This window comes from Macrosteles quadrilineatus, unplaced genomic scaffold, assembly GCF_028750875.1.
Source record: "Macrosteles quadrilineatus isolate MER2022 unplaced genomic scaffold, UCM_ALF_1.0 Scaffold_3__2_contigs__length_128488019, whole genome shotgun sequence".
NCBI lineage: Eukaryota > Metazoa > Arthropoda > Insecta > Hemiptera > Cicadellidae > Macrosteles > Macrosteles quadrilineatus.
In genome coordinates this window covers 30165522-30189928 of record NW_026542596.1, presented here as the reverse complement: position 1 = coordinate 30189928, position 24407 = coordinate 30165522, and the positions used below count along the sequence as shown (strand labels likewise).

Here is a 24407-nt window from a genome sequence, read left to right as displayed (position 1 = left end):
AGTTAAATGAGAGATTATTGTTCCCCAGTTCCAACAACGTCAGGCACGGGCAGTGAGACTACAGGTGTGAGTATTTTTGACTACGAGCCTCTCAAAGCTAAGACAGGTATTGCAAACAGAGCTCTGCGGCCGACGTTGGGGTTAGTGGATCCTCTTCACACTCTCTCTCTGCCGGAGAAAGTCTGCGTGTACAGTGGGTGAGTTGTAAACAAGGAAATATACAGGGTGACAATTAAATCTTACGACAACTTTTATAAATTTAAAAGGAAAATGGATATCACAACCAAAATTTGGCACATCATTACGGGTAATAGTAAGCTACCCTACTTTTAGCGAATTTCCCTATAGGGAAGTGCTATTACCGTAGGTGGCAAGTTATGACCTAGGCCTGGGACCGATTTAATTTTTCATTTTTATGTCCCCAGAGGCCAAAAACACCATTCGTTATGTATATATATATAGGTCCGTGAACGCGATAACCAGTGTTGGGGAAGCTACTTTTAAATGTAGCTAGCTACAACTACTGCTAAATTTAAAAAAAGTAGTTTAGCAAAGGTTTTTAGACCAGCTTTCTCCTTTTTAGTGTTGGTTTCCTTTAAAACCCAAGTTGAAACTATCGACAAAATAAAGAAACTAAATTGATTAATAATTTCCCTGCCAATCACTTGCAAGAATTCAATAGCTTCTCTTGTCACCGGTAACGTTTAAACGTCGTCTGCATCTAGCGATTCTATTTTATCTGACAGTTATCATAGAGTAGCAGATGAAGAAAATGAGAGCCAAAAATGTGGATAACACCATTGACTATTAGTCAAAGATAACACTCAGATAATGGCCTCCATGTCCACACAACGTTGTTATAGGTAATGAAACGGCTGCGACCATTGAGATATTGAAGCCAAGAAAGTAGTTAGGCCTAATTTTCTTGAAAATTTCAGTTTGAAAGAGGTTGTTTCACGTAAGGTTTTTATAAAAATCACAATCTCAATCAATGTTAATGTAGCGAGAAAAGTAGCTAAAATTCCGCTACAACTACTTAAAAAATGTACCTAGCTACAGCCAAAGCTACAAAATCTTAAAAGTAGCGTAGCTTTACGCTATAAAAAAGTAGCACGCTACTTTAGCGTCGCTACTTGTAGTGTCGCTACTTGTAGCGCGCTACTTCTCAACATTGGCGATAACTTGAGTAACGTTTGTCCGATTTTGATGAAATTTGGTTTAAAGGTGTAAGGCGGGATAAACGCAGCATGATCGGACCATGGGAACGGGGTTTTTAATGGGGTAAAAAATGGTTTTTCTTATTTATGACCCTCAAAACACAAAATTTCTCAATTTCTCTCTTGACCTTTTTAAAGAGCTTAAAAAAGAAATAATTTAGTTTATCAAAGTTTTGAAACTTGTACGGTTTTTGGTAACGGAGAAAATTTGAAAGATTGTAAATTTAAAATTCCTATGTTATCATTATTGTTAAATATTGTAATTTGCTTGTTTATGGATATATTTTGATCAAACTTGGCAAATTTATTTATTTTATACTAAACTATTAACATTTTACTTTTACAAAATAATAACACTTTTTTACCCCTCCTGTTGCAGCAAACCTAAGTACTCATTAAACTCGCCCATAGGTGGTGTCAGATCACCATGTACACAAAAAATAGCTTACTATTACCAGCAGCAATGATGAGCCAAATTTGGTTGTGATATCTCTTTTTGTTTTAATTTAAAGTTATAAAGTTGTCGTAAGACTCACCCGGTGTATGTCACCGGTATAATTTGTTCTGTCTTTGATGATTGATAGAACTAGACACCCCATATTTCCATGTTAAAGTTGCAACTTGTTTATAATGATAATGGGAATATTTGAATCAAGCCAACAACAGAGCTTATTGATGTCAGTTACTGATTTCTTTTTAAAACAAGAACCTTTTGTGACAATGATGTCCAAGAGATATGGAAGAATTGCATAAATTTGATTTTTAATGAATTTCACTTGTCAGGTTTGACGTGTTCTGTCATGCGTTGGAGTCTTTCACCGCCATCCCTTACACAGAGCGGGGCCCGAGGCCTGAGAACCCCATACTGCGCCCTGCCTACCAAGGGCAGAACCCCATCTCCGATGTATGGGCCCGTTTCGCCCTACAAGTCATCCGCAAGTATTTCAAGAGGTAAAGTTTTGCCAAAATTGTCAATTCTTAAATGTGATGTTTGAAATTGACATTGAAAAATGTTATGTCACAAGTTATTGCCAACTTTAGCTCATAAAAATAACATTTTACTATTTGATGTGATAATGTTTGTGGCAGTTTTACCGGTGGCACCTTAACAGCTCAATTGAAGATGCTTGAGAGTTCTTATTATCAAAAAGGGTGCTCTTGCATTGAGCTTAAATTAATTTAGACCATGTGCTTTTTATCGGATATCACAGCACCAAGTTTTTTGCCTTAGGTCTGATGCCCATTAAATAAAACACATTGAGGTATTTTGATAGAAGGCAATAAGTACAGCATAATTTGCACGAATCCAAACGGATCAACACACTGTTATATCAAACACATAAAAAAAACTGTTTTCTGTGTCATGAGTGTATGAAATTTTGTTATAACAAAAACGCCATCAGGCAAAGTAAAATAATTCCAATATTTATGTGCTGCTAATCCCAAGACCTCCTTATTATACAATCCGATCATGTTTGAAAGTGTATTAAAATATTTTAAAGACAATTTGATGGAAAAAAACAAAATAAAGAACAGTGGTTGGCCTATGAGTATAGTTAATAGGTTTCAGCTTTGTTCTCAAATGTTTGTGGTTGTTATAGAGCTGTGTACCAGCCAGATGACCTAGAGGCACGTTCCAACATGCACATGGCCTCCACCATGGCAGGGGTGGGCTTTGGCAACGCGGGGGTTCACCTGTGTCACGGCCTCTCTTACCCCATATCTGGAAACTGTAAAACCTTCCAACCCAAGGACTACAGGTAACTCAGTAGTGTTTGATCAATAGTTCAGTATTGATGTCTTGTAACTGTTCATTTTTTAAATGATGTAGGCCTATTCCTACATCTTTTGTGATGTAATGGCTATATGCAAATTAGGCATGTAAGGATATCTAACCTGTTCAGTAAAAAGTTTAATTCTTTCCCTAGTAATTCATACGAATTGACTCACCAAAGTAAATCAGAACGCCCATTACTATAACTAAAAACCTGAAAGATGGTTACAGCAGGGAACGATGTGTGGAGATCTATGTGTATGTAACAATTCTGTGATGGTTGCAGCAATGATCACCCCATCATCCCGCACGGTCTGTCAGTGGTCATGTCTGCTCCAGCCGTGTTCCAGTTCACCAGCTCTGCTTGTCCTGAACGCCATCTAGAGGCTGCTGAACTACTCGGCGTCGACGTGTCAAACGCCAAGAAGAGTGACGCAGGTAATCCAGCATAATATAATAAAATTGTCTCATATTTTTGTATATAACACTTTCTAATGATTCACCAATGGTAGGGTGAATTTATTTTGTCTGGAATTTGTCATTACTACAAAAATGGCAATGGCTCTACAATTTTTAATGTTGAATTTTTTTGTATGGTTCAGACTTACAGATGTACCTTCACCTTTGGTAAAATGAAACTAAACATTCCAGTTTCATGTTATAATCGTAGCTTGTTTTAGAATGGAAATTATCACAGTTAATTTGAGCCATCGGCTGAGTGTGCTGATGTGGAGTACTGATTAACTAGTGTCCCTGTTGCTCGAAATCGAGCAATTGCTAAGTATTACAGGCTTTAGTTTAAAACGAATAACAGTAATAATTTTGATGACTTTAATCATGGAATACTTAAGATGTACATAACAGATCGATATAATCAACATTTCTTGTAAATATCTTATCATTTTTTTAGTCTTATGGAGAAATACGAAACTTTAAAGGGCCCCAGGGCCTCACCCTCTAATTGTTTCCCAAAAAAAGTTGCCAGCTAAAAAAAAAAAAAAAAAAAAAATGGCTACAGCTGGTCCATATTGATTAACTTTAATCCAAATTTAAATTTTAACAATGCTTACCACGTTATTCTTGTGCACTGATCTATAAACGTTTAACAGGAGCCATTCTAGCAGACACTGTGAGAGGCTACATGCAGACAATGAAGGTAGAGAATGGACTGGGAGAGCTTGGCTACAAGAAAGATGATATTCCCGGTTTGGTTCAGGGCACACTTCCTCAGGTAAGAACGTTTCTTTGCTATCTCCAATAATTACTGGTAAAACTGTCATTCAAAGATTTTTTGCTGTGCAGTTTTTGTTGTTTGTTAACCCTTTACTTCCCCGAATTATAGGGGTCTGCGGTACAGAAAATTGAAGGTCGGTTCGGTACGGTACGGTACAATATTTTGTACCTGGGTTCTCGGTACAAAATCGGTACGGTACGCGGCTACCCGTATTTTTGCGGTTTTCTTCTCAGAACTGTATCCAAACCATTATTTTTAACTTTAATACATAGACATTACTATGAAAATGGATAGTATCCTACATTCATGGTTTTCTAACAACAATTACTGTACCACATATTATTAAAACAAAACCTTTTACTACTACGAGGATTGTGTCAAGAAAAATCACAGTTGAGATAAAGGCTTTACCTATTTTACTCTGAGATACTTTGAATAGCCATGATAAAGTAGTTTAAAAATAGGACGAGAGTTTTTATGAATAAACATGTTTGAAACATTTATTGACAAGATAATTTCACAAAACTGATAAATTATTTCCAACCAACACAATGTCTAGTTGTTTTTTATTTTATTTTAAAAACATATAAAAGCATTCAGTAGAAGACAGTGTAGTTTTGCCAGCTGTTCACAGCAGATGACAATGAAAAACTGGAGGTTATGATGAAGTAATGGCAAAGACCATTTTTTTTATCAGCTTCAAAACTAGTTAAGTTATAAGATGGATACAATTCTTGCAAAGTTTTTTTCTGAAACTAAAATTTGGATTATCACAGAGTAAGATTTGATGTTGGGCAATTAGACTTTATAACTGTGTAAAAGGTGTGTATCCCTGAATTTATAAATTGCATTCTACACTTATTCACTGCCAAACATAATTCAGTAGAACCTTGATGAACCGAGAATTACACTAGCCTACATAACTTCATTACCCCAAGTAAAATACCAAGATAATTTTTATAATTGTATTTGAATCGTATAATCTTAGTTTTTTAAAAATGGATTGTATGTTCAACAATAATTGCAGTCCATTATTGTTAAGCAGTATGGTCCCAAATTATTGTTTTTGATTTTGAAACACCACAGTTCATTTGACAAAATTATAGTTGAAGCAGCTCAATGTCAAGTCACGCACGCTTGTGCAATAGTTTGTTTACACATGCTTTCTCCAGACCACGGGGGAGGGGAGGGTCTGATAAGCCGTCTATTGTTCACCCCCAAGAAGGTCCGACCCTCATTAGTGCCGCTCGGCTGCACTCAGCGGGGAACCCAATACCACAAATCAATCTTTTAAATGAATACAAATATTTGGTAATAATTGTTTTATTAATATTCACCTTGAAATTTCAATAAATTTGGTGTAAAATTTGACAAAAATCTGCCATTTGGACCGATTATTAAAGTACCGTACATTCATTGGTAATTAAATAATAGGTAAAAATTTACCGATTTTCGTCAAGTTTTACCCCCTGCTGTGCGCTATGTCACAAAAGCTGATAACGACATGGGTGATTAGTAACCATGGCAACTTGTTGAATGCGTGATGAAGGGAAACCCAAGAAATAGAAGAACAAAGAGAAAGAATGACGTTGTTATCTTTATACCCTTTTTACAATTTCCGTTATTGTTATCTTTATGTAAGATTTTATGATTTTGTTTTATAGGTTTATAAAATAATTCTTTTTAACTACTGGGAATATCAATTTATAATTTATCAACGTGCTTCTCTTCTGAAACTGCAATACCGGATGCATAATAAAGGTCAATGGCCTAAAATATCACGATTGTGCAATATTGTATTTTGATGTTGAAATTAAAATTACGACAAAAGTTTGTATATATCCATGGTCGTCAATAGAAAGATAAAATATCCATAACAAATATTTAATTTATAAAATAAGATTGTAGATTTGTTACAAGTTTAATATGTAGCCATAAACAGTTTTATGGCAGTAGGCAATGGCCAGCGGCAAATTCAATATTTACGAAAATACTGATTAAGTTAGAGATAACATTTAACAGTCATCATAAAACTATTATTTTTATGATAAAACAGAATTGGGGAAAGTCGTAAAGAAATAAAAGTGATAAAACTCAACAGTTCTTGGAAGTACTTCAATACAACAATTATTGTCGTGATAAAATGTTAATGGATTTGGGACTGCTAATGGGGTTTTTATTGCATCATCACGCTAGTAATAAATTATGAAGATCGTAAACAAACATCTGATAAGACTTTTATGTGCTCGGAACCAACTGCCGTTGACTACGATAGTAGACTGAAAGTAATTTATTATTATAATAGGCTGTACCGAACCGAATTTGTACCGTGTAAAATGCTGTACCGAACCGATGACGGTAATTAAGCTTGTACCGTACCGTACCGACTTTTTCGGTGCACCGCAGACCCCTACCGAATTATGAAATTTAAAAAAACCCTTTTTTCTTGTGAATTTTATTTTAAGGTTAAAAATGTGTTTTTTTTACAAATTTCCACCATAGAATAAAAAAAAATGAGAATTACGTATCCATATGGATACTATGGGAACCTAAAGTACCACTGTTCGCTAATTTTCATACAAAAAATCATTTTACTTTTACCTTGACACTCCCATATTATCCAAATGGGTACAAGTTTCTTAAAAGTTGTATCAAATTGAAAAAAAAATCACTTTTTCATTAATTAAAACAAATTTATTTAGAATGAGTACAAATAGACATACCCTATTGTGAAAAAAACTTAATTATTTTATTTTTTCAATACCAGTGGCAGCAAAAAAAGCAAGAAAAACATGAACTTGGTTTTCTGTCAATACCAATCAAAAACCTGAGCTGCAACATGTTTTGTAGTCACTCATTCTTGAGGAACACGAAACTGACAGAAATGGTTACTTTGATTTGTAAGACACATCGGAATGTCATACCTGCTTCACATAAATAAATAAATAAATAAATAAAAATGCCTTTATTTAGCAAGCGTTCCTCAGTACATACTGCTTCACATGATAACTCTTGTCAATTTAATTACTAATACTAAATCAAGCTAATAACAAAAAGTACATAATCTATTTACAAAATTTGAGGTCCTTTCTATACATTTCTTTTAGCTTATTTCTAAAGGCTGGAACACCCAGCAACTTAGTTCGAGTTTGGGGAGTTCGATGGGGAGTTCAACACCCACATCATTCGAGTTTGACCTATTCGGCAAAATTCACATCGGTTCTTCTTGTCAGTTGGTTGAGGCCCTTGCCCCACCTCATTATATTGTGTCTCTGGCAACGGCTCCTGCCTTTTGGGACCTCTTTTTGATACAGTTGGAGCTGAAGATTCGTTAAGTTTTGGTCTCCCACACCTTTTCTTCTGTAGTGTAGTAGTTCCCATAGCACACATTAATTTAGCAACGTACTGTTGAAAATGGAACAATTGGTTAAGAATTGCTATATTACCTGTGTCAAAATGTAAACATTTCCAATTTTCCATAAATCATGGAGATGAAGTGTTAAGATGGAACGTTTTTATGATGCTAGAGCACACCTCAATTATGATTCAATTTACTCAAACTACATAGCAGTAACACATACACACACACACCCACATAATAATGCTATTCTATAATTATAGTGACATCTAATACATCATATAACCTTTTTTTAGGTAAATTTGTATACCTTTCTAATACCTACTTTGTTTTAGCATCGTATCACAAAACTTGCACCTCGAGAACAAAGTGAAGAAGACCTGGCAAAGCTGTTTGAAAGCTCATTCCAAGTTTACTGATAACTTGAGTTTTATAGACTCCGTAACTTGAAGGATTGTGATTACCAAATTGATAAGTCAACATATTGGTCCAGGGCAGGTGATAACAGCTTCTGGAACAATTTGGAAAATTCAAGTCAATGGTACTTGTATGGAAAGACAGTGGTATCTTAATTATTCCACTTTCTCAAATATCAAGAGTCTTTGACTTACCAGGGAAGGGATATATTTACAACATTTTGAGAGGTTTAGATTGCTGCATTAAGGTGTCATTGCTTACTCAGGCAACAAAACTTCAAACCCGTTTACAAGATAAGACTGAACAAAGTGCCATGTATTCTTTTACTATAGTATAAAACATCACTGTCTCATCAAACGTTTATAATGTTTAGGATGAACATAGCACTATACTTTTTAACAAAGGCTAGTGAGAGATTGCACTGAGAACATTATTTCTCTGTATTTTGTTTAAAGATTTAATGTTGATATTTTTATTAAAAAAGTACATCATTGTACAAAGACCCTGTCTCAACAAGCCAAATAATTGATGATGAAACATAGTAACATAGACAAAAAGAATTAAATATAGACCGTCAGCTGTGCTGCGGTTACCATAGGTTCTAGCGCACAACGCTGAGAGCGCCACATAGTTACGGCGTACACACTACGTAACTACACGGCACTCCCAGCGGTGTGCGCCAGAACCTATGGTAACCATGGTAACTAAAGCACGGCTGACAGTCTTTTATTATTTTTTTCTATGATAGTAACTTAAGTACCTAGTTAAATAGTGGTCCATATTTTATTATTGCAGTTTTATACATTCAGCTTCATGCTGCTGATTATATAAACAATTTTTGTAAATTCTATGCATATATATTTTTATTATTTTTATCATGATTTTTAGATCTAGCTCTTGTATAATGTAAGAACTTTTATTATAAAAGTTATAGAGTTTTAAATAATGTTATGACTTTTAATGAATTAGAATTGTTAAACATTGATACTAGATCTTATATTTAAGTTTTGTTTTGGATCAATAAATTGTTAATTGTATTGAAAAGTAGTTTTTTAATTATTGCCTCTCTCAACTCTTTATAAAGGTGTTTTTTTGTGTTTCTATGAGTGTCGCTAGTCACAGCACTTCCCGGTGCAGTAGCCATCTCATCTAACTCACTGGCACTTAAATAATTAGTTAAATCTCACTTGTGAGCACTGAGTATATATTCAAGCCTTAGCAGCACTCATATCTGCCCGGTTGACAATGACAAGCTGAATGAGTTGACTAAATGTGTTATACTGATCATTGTAGCTTTAAAGTCTTCCTACATTTGTGGGTTTGATCACAGAAAACGTACTACTATAACCCAGAATGCCAACCGCATGGTAAAAAGCATCAAACCGCTTAATGCTTTTTACCATGCGGTTGGCATTCTGGGTATAGTAGTACGTTTTCTGTGGTTTGATTCCCATGCAAGTGCAAACCATTAGCTTACTCAGTGGTCGATTTAAAAAAAAAAATAGTTGCTGGAACTGTAACCTACCAATGAGACGTCAAATGGCAGAGGAGTTAAAAAACTGACAAATTTTGTGTTGGTGTACAATATTAATAACATAGCTTTTTGCTTTGGAAAAATACTCAGGCTATCCAGAAAGTAAAGAACGTTTCGTTATGATGCCGCTAAGATAGTAAACGGCTTAGTTTGTAAATGCACAATGTTAAAATGGGCTAAAAATTAAGTTATAAAAAGTCCTCATAACTTTAGAACAGATCAAGATTTAAAAAACTAATTGCGGCAATGTAATCAGCGTAAAATTCTAGTTTGAAATAATGGGTCACAACACAACCCTACCTTTACATAAAAAAAAGTTGTATCCAAGATGGCGGCAAAAAATTTATACCCAGTCAAAATGAATTACTTACAAGTACTACGATGATCTGATGTGGTCCGGAGTTTATATCTTAAGAAATGTAGAAAAGATTAGGGGGGGGGAACTCATTTAAAACTCACCCTGTATAGATGTTGCCATTAGTATAGGAGTCTTCAGTTCAGTTACCTAATTTGTTTATGTTTATGATCCATACCGTAGACAAAACATACTCCTCAAGTACCAAACAGTAAATCACAAATAATGAAATTAACCCTAACATAATAGACCCAAAATGGGTAAACTTCCATATCTGTTGGCACAAACAACCGAATGAGTAATATTGATTATTCGATTGTTTAATTCGATATATCGTTTGGTTAGTTAGGCTAGGTTAACATTACCTAACTATCCAAAATTATTCGAATATTGATCGTATATATATATATATATATATATATATATCATACATCATATATATATATTGATCGATCATTTCATTCGGTTTTTTGTGCCAACAGATATGGAAGTGTACCCAACAAAATTTTGTTGACGCTAGCGACTAGCGACATTGTATAGTCAATGCTAGCGATCACTGATCAGTGTCACCGGACATAAACTAGACACGAATAATTAACTTCATCATAATTTACAATGGGATAAGGCGGCCGTGGATAAGAAGACTACTTTTGTTGGTAAGTGTGTGATACGGGTTTATATGGTAACGTCATAGACTAACAAAGTATATTTAATCTATGACAATTGTTATACCAATTGTATTATTAGTAGTTTGTTACTAGGATGTAGTGGTCACACTGATATTCCAATCGTCTGCTTTGCAGATTCTTCTTTTTCTCGTTTTCACTTGCGCAGGTCTGGTCTGCTGCAACTTGCAACATTACTCACAATCTGAATCTACCTTTTCAATTTTAGGTGTGAAATTTAAGAATTTTCAAGATGAGCTCAGCCTCTAAAGTCGTTAAGAAACTCCCTCCTGGATTATATGGTACGCAGTTTAATAGCTTGTCTTATTAGGGTATTCTATAGCTTAAGGTAATAGTGTTTCTCTAAATCTCCTTCGTCTGCCAAAGGTCATTGCAGGCCTAGTTTTACCATAGGATGGACTTCAGTAGTCTACTCTAATTAAGCCCTACTTAATAAGTGAGAGTAATCAATTTGTAACAGTTCAAAATATTATGCTACCTAGCTAATTTTGTATTGTGTAAATACATTGTAAGACTGTGATACTAGGGAAAACTAGGGTGGGGGGGGGACTATAGGCCTATTAACCTTTTGAGTGGAAAACTTAAATATAAGGTGGTGACCTTGATTTTTTTTCCTGACATTTTTTAAAACAGAGGATACACGTCCGGTAACAGAACGTGGATTAGGCGTCCCAGCAGTGGGGTGGGGGCCTGGAACAACATTTTAAGTTACAACGATACATAAGTTTAGTACAGCCATTGGTGTTCGTGGTGTAAGTTAGTGGATAGAGTAGGCCTACTCGGCTGATGTACAAGAGGTTAACTTATCTAGACCGAATCCCATCGGTGACTTTTGTCAAAGATTTTGCTTAGAATGCAATTTCTTATTAACTGTAGGCCCTAACTTACATCTTTTCTTAGAATTTGAGGCATTTTATAATTTTATTTTGTGAACAGAATTTAACCTCATTTGATTCATTCAATTTTTAATTATCAGCAAGTTTGGCTTAACTTAGTTCGGTCAGGTTATGACAATAACTGCCGGACGCCTAATCCACGCCCGGTTACCGGACGTGTATCCACTGCCTTTAAAAAAAAATGGATCTATCTGTCCTTAGTCAAAGTCTCTTGTGTCATGTTCTAAGTTAGATGTAAGGGCTCTAAAGATTCCTTGGAATCTAGACGTTCTAACTCGTTAAAACAATTAAAAAACTACAAAGAAAACAGTTTACTAGATATTTATATTAAAATGACTCTAGTGTTTGAAAAAAATATTATGAGATGGTTTCAAGTTCATCAGCGGCTTTTTGAAATTATCGAAAGTAACATTGCTCTTATGGCGGGCAAAGGCTGCAGTTTCGTAGAGAGCAGCTACAATATCGGTAACTTATATTATCGGATGAATAACGATATGCGTAACTTACACTGAAAAATACCAATTTTAATCCTGTTCGATAATAATATCGTAGGCCTAATGATTTTTTTTTGTACTATATGATATAAATAATACCAACGCTGCAGCAAACCTGCCGACTTAGCGAATTTCCATTTGCCTGGATTGATTTTCAATTAACTTAATCTATTAAATTAACATTTATGTTTAACGAGTACCTAGGTTAGCTGCTACAGTGAAACTAATAAAGTGGGTTTTTTATTAAAGTATCCAATAGGCTAGCTTAGTATGAAATAAATAAATCCGCCAAGTTTGATCAAAATATATCTAGATAACAACATAATTTTACAATATTCTCCATAAGAATAACATGGGAATTTTAAATTTACAATTTTTTGAAGTTTCTCCGTTACCAATAACCGTACAAAAACACTTTGATATACTAAATTATTCGTTTTTTAAGCTCTTTAACAAGGTCTAGATAGAAATTGAGAAATTTTGTGTTTTGAGGGTCAAAAATGAGAAAAAACATTTTTTACCCCATAAAAGCCCCCGTAAAACACTGTTCCCATGGTCCGTTCATGCTGGTTCACTAACTCATTCAAGTTTATCCCGCCTTACACCTTCAAACAAAATTTTATCAAAATCGGACAAAAATTACTCAAGTTATCGTGCGGATGGACACACATATATACTGTATATCTATAGATATATATATAGGTACATACGGTATATAAAAATTTGAACGAATGGTGGTTTTGGCCTCTGGGGACATCCAAATGAAAAAGTAAATTGGTCCTGGGCCTAGGTCTTACCATGAGACCTACTGTAATAGCTACGTCTCTATAGGAAAATTCGCTAAAAACAACAACAATAACATTGATAAATCTCTTTATTCATTTAATCCCTTGTTTCCACTTAAATATTTAATACTAAAAACAGAAGAAACTGAATTTTAGATAGGCCTATTTAAGTTATATGCTTACCTATCAACTCTTGGAAATTGCGTTGATTTTCTTTTAGAAAAATGTTTGATTCCAAAACAAGCTAACTTAAATGCGAATTAATAGTAGCGCCCGTTTGCAATATATACACAGGGTGTCCACCGACCGGGAAATCTGGAAATTATTCTTGAGTTTATTGAACCGGGAATTATGCGTGAATTTTGTATATCCACCTGGAATTTTCAATTTACCGCCATCCCGAATGACAACAGTGACGTATCCGTGACCGCGGGAGACGACAATATGTCTTCACACAGCAGCTAGGGGTTATCAGAATTTTCAGCGATCACAGAAGACGATGATGATATCTACAGAGCCGCGAGGGATGATCAGAATATTGCCGCGATCACGGAAGACGATTATTATCGCCTCACGACTGCGGGATATGATTAACATTTTGCCGCAATCGCGGGAAAGAATTACGATGTCTTCTCGACCTTGGGAGACGATTACGATGTCTACACCGAGGGAGATACAATAATAATTTCTACACGGCCCCGAGTGATGATCAGAATTATGCCGGGATCTCTCAAGACAATGATAATGTCCACATGACCACAGGAAAAGATCAGCATTTTGTCTCATTCGTGCAAGACGATGATCTATACATGGCCGGGGAGACGATTACAGTTTTGCTGCAATCACGGGAGGCGATTACTATGCTCAAACGACCACGGGGGACGATATAATGATGTCTTCACGGCCGCGAGGGGTTATCAGAATTTTATCGTGATAGGGCAAGAAGATGATAATGTAGGCTATATCCGATCGTGGGAAAAGATCAGAATTTTGCCTCATTTGCGGAAGACGATGATGATCTCCTCACGACCGTGGGATATGTTCATATATTGCTGCGATCCTGGAAGGTATGTCTAACAGACCATGGAAAATTGTCACAATTTTGCCTCACCCTCAATTGTGGGAGTTGGTTACGGTGTTTACACGGCCGCGAGGGATTATCAGAAGTTTACTGCGATCATGCTAATACAAACACCATTTTTTTATTCAAATTTTTGGCGCCCCCCAAAAAAAGCCAATTGCCTCGCACCCTAGGCACGTACCTACCGTGCCTATTTGGTAAATCGGCCCTGGTCCAGTGGTCGGTCGAAGCTCGACCAAAAATATCCAATGTACAACATGCTTCTCTATTTTCACCCCACGCTGTAAATAAAACATGTGATTGTAGTTCCTTCCATTTGTTTTGATTTTCTGTTTATATTTTGTTGTTATTTCGTCACCAACATGGCAACCCATAAAACCCACGTTCATTTTTTAAAATTTAAAATTTGTTTTTGTGCTTATTTTCGAGCCTATTTTAGTTTATAAAGGGTTTCTGCACATCTACAGGTAAATATCATTCTAACATTATGCGTAGATTTTCCTTGCGATGCACACGAGCTGAGGAAAAAGGTTTTTAAAGAAACATGCTTGCCTATAGATAGATAGATTCATAACAACATAAACAAAACAATTTTGAAATCAATGTTTATAGTCTTATAAAAAAATTTTAATTGATATATTGGACCGAACAAGTTTTGATATAGGCCTACCGTATATCGTTATTCATCTGATAGTATATCGTAGGCCCTATACGGAACTGCAGCTCGGTCAATCCAAGATGATTGTTAGCTTCCATGGACTCCCTAGGAGAACAATTCAAAACTACAAAGAACATTTTTAATCTCACAAAATACTATATTTAAATATTATAATCACTCTTGGTGTTTGAAAAAATATTTTTAGACCATAAAGAGGCTAACACTTCAGTAGCTGTTTGAAATTATCCAAGATGGTGCTAGCCTCCAAAGACTCTTAATAGGCTAAATGGTTCTGGCTAATTAAACAGCCAGCCTTATCTACCTAACAAATAAAATGTATCGTTTATAGCGGAGTTGGAGATTAGTTAGTAGTCCGCTTATCTGTGTTTCTGTCTGTCTGTATGTTAGGGTAAAAACTCAAGAACCGTTGCACTAATAGCGTTCAAATTTTGCACGAATAATTATGACATCACTGGGAAGACACCATTCTAAGTCTAGACAATTCCGCTTGAAATCTTAGGCTTATTATGTACGTTGGCGTTTTAAAGGATGGTTATCAAGAGGCCTATACAAACCAAACAAGCTTAGTGGAGGTTTAAAAAATTAATTACTTTTTTAGCGAATTTCCCATATAGGGAATAAGCTATTACCGTAGTACTCATGGTAAGACCTGGACGCGGGACCGATTTTTTTTTCGTTTTGAGGTCCCTAGAGGCCAAAAACACCATCCATTCAAATTCATATATATATATATTTATATATATGTGTCCGTTAGCACGATAACTCGAGCAAAAATGATCCGATTTTGATGAAATTTGGTACAAACGTGTAAACCTACGTTTATTCAAACGAGTTCGCGATCCAGCATGATCGGACCATGGGAACGGGGGTTTACGGGGGGTTTTATGGGGTAAAAATAGGTTTTTCCCATTTTTGATCCAAAAAACATCAAATTTAGCAATTTCTTTCCAAACCATTTTGTAGAGCTTAAAAAAACAAATAATTTAGTATATTGAAGCGTTATTATGCGCCTAATGGTTACGGAGAAAATTCCAAAAAATTGTAAATTTAAAATTCCCATGCTATTCTTATGGAGAATAAGTAAACTGTTGTAGTTTGCTTGTTTATGAACATATTTTGATCAAATTTGGAAAATGTTTTTATTTCTTACTAACTATTAACATTTTACAAAAAAAAAAGTTTTACCCTCCCTGATGCAGCAAACCTAAGTACTTGTTAAACTAATTCTATTTAAATCGGGAATAAATGTTATATTTTTAAGTAGACATTTCAGTGTAAAAATCAAATCAGTCAAATGGAAATTCGCTTAGTCTGCAGGTTTGCTGCGGCGGGGGTATTTAATAATCAATATTGTATTGTTCACACTTTGCTCACCAGTTGCCACAACTCCTCTGTATTAGTGGTCTTTTACAGTACTAGGTAAGGTGTTAAGGTATCAAAATTTAACATGGATTAAATAAGTTATATCTTTTTCAGGCACCATCAAGCAATGGGCATACAACACATCTGGTTTTTGCCAGCTAGGTAAGTATAGTACATATTGCTAAATACTATAACTTAATTTTTGATAAATAGGCCTTGATTTATCTTCAATAGTTTATGATTTTTTTTATATATCTGTCCTAATGTCCTACGGTACTCCAAATAGTTAAGTCTAGGTATAGCAAGGCCTGCAAAGGAGATTCTGGTTGTAAAAGAGTGTTTTAAACTCAATCCCTCTTCAGGGGATTCCGGATTTACTGAAGGGAGGGCCTTAAAAACACTTCATTTTTGGGACTTAATACTGTCAAGGCTGGATAAGCGAGAATTGACTTTAGTGGTTCAAGATCAAACACCTGAGCTTATCATTTCATTCATCATGTCTTGGCTCTCTTCTCATCACCAACTTGTCAATGTGACTACTTAGGTTATTTCGCCTAGTTAACTTCCTAATATTTAAGGATTGTCACTGAAGCCATAGTGTAGGCAGTGTTGCCACTTTCATATATTATGTACGGAAAGCGAGCTGTTTTAGTAGTTGAGCATGGGACTTTGGTCCCTGGTTTGAATCACACCAATCATCAATGGATTTTATATGATGATTGCACAACCTTCTAGACCTAGCCTGAATTATTGAGTAGAACGCACAGATTGATATGATCCCTGGATAGGCATTTCTCACCATGGAGCTTAGCTCAGAGGAAGCGCAGCCTTCGCCCAGAGCCAGTCTTTGTATAGTTATGTAACCAGTTAAATTGCAAGGTATGGACACTAACATTCTATAAATATTGTTGACTTAAGTGGCAGTAAATTACTAACACCTAAGTTTTTACTGTTACAATAATTATCTTTTACCCAACCCGCCATGTTAAACTTCCCTATCCCAAGCGTGATGTATACAACTTCCTTACTTCTCGAGTGATGTAAAGTTGAAAAAAACTCACTCGGTGATGTAATGAAACCCATTTAAATAACATTGAGTGGATAACTTAAAAAATATACCTCTATGGAGCCAACGACGTTCAACGCTAGAAATCAGCTGTGTGTTTGAATTTTATTGTTATGCTTTGAAGAATTTTCCTAACCTAGCTTTTGTTTGTAAATGAACGTTACTGTTAGAAGATGAGTGAAATTGATAATGAAGCATATTGCTCGTAACCTCCTGAATATTGTCGGGTCAGGTAAAATCTTGTACGTTACACGTTACGCAAGAGCGTGTTTACATCACTTCGGTGAATTATGCAACTTGCCTTCGCTCGTTGCACAACATTCGCCTGCGTGATGTAAAAACGCTCTTACTACACTTGTAATGTAAATAGCTATTATTTTACTGAAGTACACACACAACATTTTTACTCAAACATATCTTATTCAACAATTCTCATTACAATAAAAACAATCCTAACTATTTACACATGATCAGCTGTTACCAACATAAATTAAATTAAATACAGAACAAGTAACAGCAAACATATTATATAAAAATAAAATTACATTCAACAAATATTCCATGGTCCCCAATGACATAATTTCATATCAATTACCAGCACCAATATTTGTCTTTTAATTTTTATTACTTTAAATTGTCGACCTATTGCTTTCTTGAGGCAAAAAGATTAAGTTAATTTATAAATAAAAATGTAATAGTGCGGTAAACTAAGCTGTAGGCTTATTTTATAGCCTAGGCCCTAATGTTCATATAACTAAATTTGTTATTGAACTGTTGATCCTCATGAAACAGTCATTTAAAATAAGCTATTAATTACTTTTTTCCTCTTCAACATAATTTTAGTCAATATAAGGACACTTTTCTCTCAATTTACCCTATATGTGACAGGTTTGAAGCACAATGATGTGCTGAGGGAGACCCCGGACGTGGAAGAAGCTTTGAGGAGGCTGCCCAAGAAACTGGTTGACGAACGCAACTTCCGCTTGATCCGGGCTTTCCAGCTGTCCACCAACAAAATGATCCTTCCCCGTGAACAGTGGACTAAGTATGAAGAGGTAAGCATAGTCCCTAGGGATGTGCTAAGCATCGTAAATGATTTGATGCATCAAATCGCGATTCGATTCATGACAGAAATAGGCCGATTATAAGGCATACTGATCATTGCCTTTACGTCGGAATATACAATGAGTGACATTGCCTAGCCATACAGGTTATTGACGTCGTAATATATAGTACTGTGACTTTGCCTAACCATCGAGGTTATTGGCGTCATAAGATACAGTACTGTGACATTGCCTAACCAATTGGAACATTGGTGGGGTTTTAACATTTTTCCTTACATGTTGTTTGTAAGTTATAAAAAACCTTAGTACATTGGATGCTGCTGAGGGTGTGGCATGCCAGAATCCCATGCCCTTGTCGTCTAAATATAATGTGTGATTAGCCGGCTAGCACTGCCCTAGCCGAATGAATGTTCAGTGTAATGTAGCATTGTGGAAGGAACCTAACCTCAAACTTGTGCAGTGTCAGCTTTTTTGCGTAATTTTTTGTAGGTGAATTCTGGTACATCACCCCTGCTTTTTCCTTGCATTCTGCAATACTGAGGGCCTATTAGCATTTGGTTCAGTGCTGCTATCGGTTTGTTTATTGTAAAACTATGGACGGTCCACGACTGGAACACAGTAGGGCCTACATGCTATACTCTGCCTCTCCTACTGGATGAAACTACATTTAAACACACTTATCCACACAACACATGTGTTGTTCCCGCACCTGGCCATTGCGAAACCGCAGTAAATGTGTTAAAATTGTTTTTTCACCACACTATGATGTTTTTAGCTGGTTTACATACGTTGATTGGTGGCTGAAAGTTACGTTTTGCTGGCCATGCCAGCTGTCATCGTCATTTGGGGACCGAGCAGGTTTTTACAGCCCTAGGGCCGCAAAATCAGCTGCCCACTTACTTTCTTAAAACATTAATGCATATTAAATACACAATCAGTATCCATAGTGCAATATAATTGTTTTATTGTCACCGCTGCCTAGCAACCATTTATTATTATTTTTCCTGATATCTCAAATTATTTATTCACATAACTTTAAAGTTGTAGTTGTGTTGACTATCAGTGTGCATTATTATTGTGGTGAATAGTGGAGGGTATAGTGTGGTGAAAAATAGCGTTCGTACCACGGACCGAAATGGTTTTGCAGCTCTCGATCGTTTTAAGTTCTCGACTTCGTCTCGAATAAACTATCTCGAGCCGGCAAAACCTCATTTTTGGCTCTAGGTACGAAATATACTATTTTGTCATTGTATATGTCTAGAATGACATAGCCATTTCTTAGGATACATTATATCCTAAGAAAACAAGCATTCAGTAGATTTGCTAGCCTAAAAATCGCTTACAGAAGATATCCATCTATAAAGAACAATTTACTAATTAAGTGTATTGGATCATTTACGATTAAATTTTGCTACTCAATCTTGATTTTGTAAAAAAGGTGCAAAGTATGTAATCTTAAGTTACATTACTTAGCGTATTTTACATACAGACATTGTTTTTCAGGATGACCACTACCTGGAACCATACATTGAAGAAGTCATCCGTGAAAGAAAGGAGAAGGAAGAGTGGAATAAGAAGTACTAAGTGAATAAATTAGATTACATTGTCTATCTCAAATTGTATATTGTTAATAAATAGTTGATGTGGTAACCTTTGGTGTGATATTTATCTCGGTAAATCATTCATTTGGGAAATCACTGTACAGAGAAAATTAAGTACAGTACCTATATAGATTAAGCTGTTGGATATCGAAGCCACCTAGGAACAGGGGAGGAAATAACATATATATATTCAAGGGTAAGAAATTAACTCTAAGGAATAACTAATGATATAGCTTTATTTACAACCAAGAAAATACAAAACGCTTAGTCTCTAAACTTATTTTAAGACAACAATTTTGATACATTACTATCAAACTGAACTTTTAAGCCTGGAAAATCAAGATAAAGAGGAATAACAAACGCACTAAATTTTTAGTAGTTGGCAATATAGAGTAACCCGTGTATATCTGGCTGTTACTTATTCTTGCAGTGTTAAAAATAAACTGTAATGTTTTACACACATTCAGACGGATAAGGTAGGAAGAATGATGAATTTGTAGGCTAAGATTAGAGGGATTTGGCCATCTATAGAGCCAAATCTTACATAATTCTCAGGTCAAATTAAGATTGCAAAAATTACCTGTAAAATTTCAGATTGGACACAACTCGAACCAAACCATAAATTAAAATCAGTCTTCATATAAATCACGCTTCATTCATAAGTGAATGTCATAACAGAAAGTTATGTGACTTTCAACAAATATTTAACAATATACAGCAAACTTTTACATCTTAAAACACAGTGGAAACCTGTGATTTATTTTATTTAAAGGTTGATTCACACACATCAGTTCAGTCACAGTCCTGTTACAGTCTAGTTACAGATCAGTCTCAGTTGCATCCACAATTCCTCAGTCAACTGTCCATCAGTTGGTTTCAGTCAGTCCTCCATCACATATTTTTCAGTGATTTTACAGTCAAGAATTTATTTTCATTGTTCATCTTGTTGATTGTTATTTGTTACAAACAGTATTTAAAATTAAAATATAAACACAATAATTTAAATAACAAAAAATATATATTTTCTAATCTCAAACACGTCCATCAGGAGTCCTAACAATCCAAAAATATCGGAGAGAAGAATTCTGAAATTGACTTGCGGGCGCCGGCAGAGCAACTGAGGGAACTGTGCCGGATAAGTGTACATGATGCAATAGAAATCTATGAAGGAATAATTTTGTTGACTATGGTGTGCCGGGAGCTGATGTGTGTGAATCATAACCTTAAGAGTTTTTATTTTTTGTTGCGACCGCCTGGTTTACAATTGAGTGAATTAGAGTGGTATATAAATAGTTATGAATTATCTTCCAGTCTTTTTGAGGACAAAGATAATAATTCAACCCAAAAATAATAATGAATAAGGATGTTTCTGTTTTTGTAAGTCACTAAAAAGGCCAAACAATAACAATAATGAGGTAGTACGATATCAGTATGCCAGTGGGTTAAGGCAAATTAGCCAAGCTATGCCGTGCTAGTTGTTAGGCCAACTTATTCACAAAACATGAATCTTGTACGTTTTCAATTTTTATTTCCAACACTGGTTTTAATATAGGTTTGCCATTATAAATAATCTGCTGCAACTGTCACTTAAATTTAAAAGGCATTACCCCGCCAAACCAATTGAAATAGTCACATTTTAAAAATTTAATTTAAATATGATTATCGGGTATTTACAGTGATGAAATATTGTAAAGATCACGGGCGCCCAGAAGAATTTTCCTCTGAGGGCTGAAGGATAAAGACCTTTTCCACAGACAAGTAATGTAAATGTGAAACACTTAACACAATTGATAAATGTCTAAAAGAAAGAATCATCTTTGTGACCGTTAAAAAATACCTTTTAACGCTAGAATTTTTTAAAACCTTACAGATCATGGTCAGTTTAAATTTTTTTTCAGAGGGGCAATGGCACCGATCAATTTTAGATCAATTTTGGATGTAAGAAAAATATACATCCTATGTCATTGGCTCCAGCTTGATTCTTTTTTACTTTCTCTGTTTCTCTCTCTCATGCAACACATGTATTGAAAGTTAGCTGTTTTCAAAGGCAGTTTTTAAATGTTGCAACCAATTAGTTTACTATTTTAATATCAAGAAAAAGTTAGGGTAAAAATACATTTTTACACAAGTATTACCCAACCTAATAGTTAAAAATAAAAAACCTTAAACTATTTATCGAGACTTGTCACTGGGTAAGACAAGGTCAGGTTCTCTTTCTTCTACGACCTTCCAGAAGAATTTGATGGATTTGTCATTGCAACATTTAATGAGAATTGAGTCCAAAAATTTCCTGTCCAAACACTTCAACACTTCCATACAGAAGTTACCAAAACTTTCTCTGAGGCTCAAGACTGTCATGTCTTCTTTATCTAGATCATCTAAAAAAAAAAAAAAAAAATTATAAAGGTCAGTCAATTGACACTGATTAAATTACAAACATATATTTATGTATTGGTTAGTTAAGCATTATACATTAGGTGATTTGGTAGCCCGCCAATGAGCGATTAGATTGCTGGCAATCATATTGCCGGTCGAAACATATTTTTTACTCCAGCAATCAGTCAGGCGATATCATGTGGCAATCACAAATCAGAGTTTATTGATCAGTGTGATAATGGAGCTTGAATTATTTACAGAACAATAACAGCAATATAACATTAAATATTTAGAATTAATTAAAAGCTGTTTTTAATGCACTAAATAAAATTATAAAGATGATAATAATACACCAGTCAAGACATCAGTACGCATGTGCGAGGAGAATATCGATTGAGATTTTTGCCCGGTCCCACACACTTGGAAATCTTGTCGCCCAGCCATCTCCGAATTGCCGGCAATTTGGTGGATTGCCAGGGAAAATCGAGCAATCGGCAAGTAGCCGATCGAAACACCCCCATACATTGGGCAATATTTAAGCAATATGCTAGTAGGCCTACACAATTCAAAACACCTAATAAAATATGAGAAGCAAGGTTACCAAGAAGTTACTATCAAGAACAATGCAACCAATGATTACAAAACTATCTTTAAATCTTCTCATCGCTTAGTCACAGCAACCATTTCTGGGATCATAGGCCTACATCGACTTAATTCTTTTGGTTTCGCAGAACTTGGGCCCACGGAAATTTTGCCATATCTGTCTAGCCATTGAATATGACAAATAGGTCTACATACAAACTCAACATTCACCACTTACCAGAGCTCCTCTCAGTTGTCTTCCTCACTATATGTATGGTCTTACAGAAGGCCTCCTGACAGAAGTAGAAGGTGACTAGAGCTTCTAGTAGAGAGATGGTAGCTATGAGTAGAGCGTCTGAATGGTCAGGCTCTTGTATCCAGTTCAGGACGGCTCCTGTGATCTGTTTGGCTTTCTGACCTGAACAATGTGATACAAGCAATAAATGTATGCCAACTTTATTTACCTTCCTGACCTAACTTTTTTCTGATGTAATGCTGATCCAAAATTTGTTACAAAAAACTCCAGTTTCCTTTTGCATGACTAAAAACTTGCTTAATAATCAACTTATTTGTGAAAGCAATCCTACAAGCATCAACTTATCAAGCAACAATTCTACTTTTTGTGCTGTTTTTACATTTTTAATTGTTGTGAATCGTATGACTTTGATCGCGGTTTTTAGAATCTAAGAGATGTTTCCATCAAAAATGGATGGTAGTTTCAGATCCAATGTGCCAAATACTGCAAGATCAATAGTAAAATAGTGTGACAAGGGGTCACCTATGCTGCACCATGATCCAAATTCAATCGATGATAGTTGAGAATGAACTTACCAATGAGTTCTCTGCCGTTCTCGTGGCCTGCAAATGACAGCAGTACCGACACCCATTGTAGAGCGCTCTTCTCCAGATGTTTGTTAGGGAACTCAAACCTGGAGCCTTCTTTGCAGCCAAGAAACAGCTGATTCCAACACTCCATCATACCGTCAATCATATCTAAAATATCAAATATATCAATTATCAGTTTGTTTACTAAAGGATATGAATAAAAATTAAACAGTTTTATAAACTATAATAGCCCATAAACCCATAGTATGGGTGAAGTGGCGACTTGTCCGTTCACTATCTGCCGCTCGAGCCAGTGCTGTTCAGCTGCGAGAGTTGCAGTTACAATAATTTATATTGGAGAGATTACTCCCATCAGATTACAATTAATTCTTTGGTAGTAAAATAAAGATAATTAGGACAGCGTACTATAAGCAACAATGCCGTAGTGACAGTGGTCACTGATCTTAGCCATCCATGATTCACAGTTATAAGGGTGCTACGCCGTTCATCCAAAATTTTGATCATCGATTGAACAGTGTCGTTGCGTAGCAAAAAAACTATTTGCGTTGCAAACACTGACGTTTTATTTTTGAAGAAACGCACACATTTCATAACCTCGATGTTGTTTGGTTTAAACCATGATGGTGACTGAAATATTATGAAAACCTGATGAGAACAAGACCTTTCGTGTCCACAGCTGGAATAAAATCTGAGCTAAAATGTGCTAAATCCAAACCATGTATTAGTGTTACAGTATTAACTCCTAGACAGTTTTGTTAAGGTAAAAGAAATCACCAATCAATGTCACCAAACTTTTCTCACCTGTGGTGGCAAAGTAGCGACTGTAGTCTTTGTCATTGAGTTCCAACCCACAGAGTGTGTTCAGCAGTTCCAAGACAGCAGTCAACAATTCTTCTGCATACAAGACCACTCATGTAAACTCTAACTACCAACATCATCTCTACTAACATCTACAAACAAATCAAACGTTTCGTTATATGTGGGTGAATTTTTTGGACTT

The 24407-nt window shown here is 35.4% G+C and overlaps 3 protein-coding genes across 3 annotated transcripts; 2 read left to right on the top strand and 1 right to left on the bottom strand.

Moving 5' to 3' along the window:
• Window positions 1–6: 6 nt before the first annotated feature.
• On the top strand, window positions 7–8916 carry LOC128989071 (probable hydroxyacid-oxoacid transhydrogenase, mitochondrial). The gene is made up of 6 exons (XM_054410928.1): window positions 7–197; window positions 2001–2168; window positions 2819–2977; window positions 3278–3429; window positions 4101–4222; window positions 7919–8916. The coding sequence occupies exons 1-6, from the start codon at window positions 7–9 to the stop codon at window positions 8000–8002; spliced, it is 876 nt and encodes a 291-aa protein (XP_054266903.1). The 3' UTR covers window positions 8003–8916.
• A 1806-nt stretch (window positions 8917–10722) lies between these two features.
• LOC128989972 (cytochrome b-c1 complex subunit 7-like) lies at window positions 10723–19652 on the top strand. The gene is made up of 4 exons (XM_054412151.1): window positions 10723–10856; window positions 15987–16034; window positions 17827–17993; window positions 19506–19652. Exons 1-4 carry the CDS (start codon window positions 10808–10810, stop codon window positions 19584–19586), a joined length of 345 nt encoding a protein of 114 aa, XP_054268126.1. The 5' UTR covers window positions 10723–10807; the 3' UTR covers window positions 19587–19652.
• A 1951-nt stretch (window positions 19653–21603) lies between these two features.
• LOC128991115 (uncharacterized) lies at window positions 21604–24321 on the bottom strand. Its single transcript, XM_054413859.1, has 4 exons — window positions 24209–24321; window positions 23393–23554; window positions 22800–22979; window positions 21604–21981 (listed from the first exon to the last, which is right to left on the bottom strand). Exons 2-4 carry the CDS (start codon window positions 23550–23552, stop codon window positions 21776–21778), a joined length of 546 nt encoding a protein of 181 aa, XP_054269834.1. The 5' UTR covers window positions 23553–23554; window positions 24209–24321; the 3' UTR covers window positions 21604–21775.
• Window positions 24322–24407: the final 86 nt, after the last annotated feature.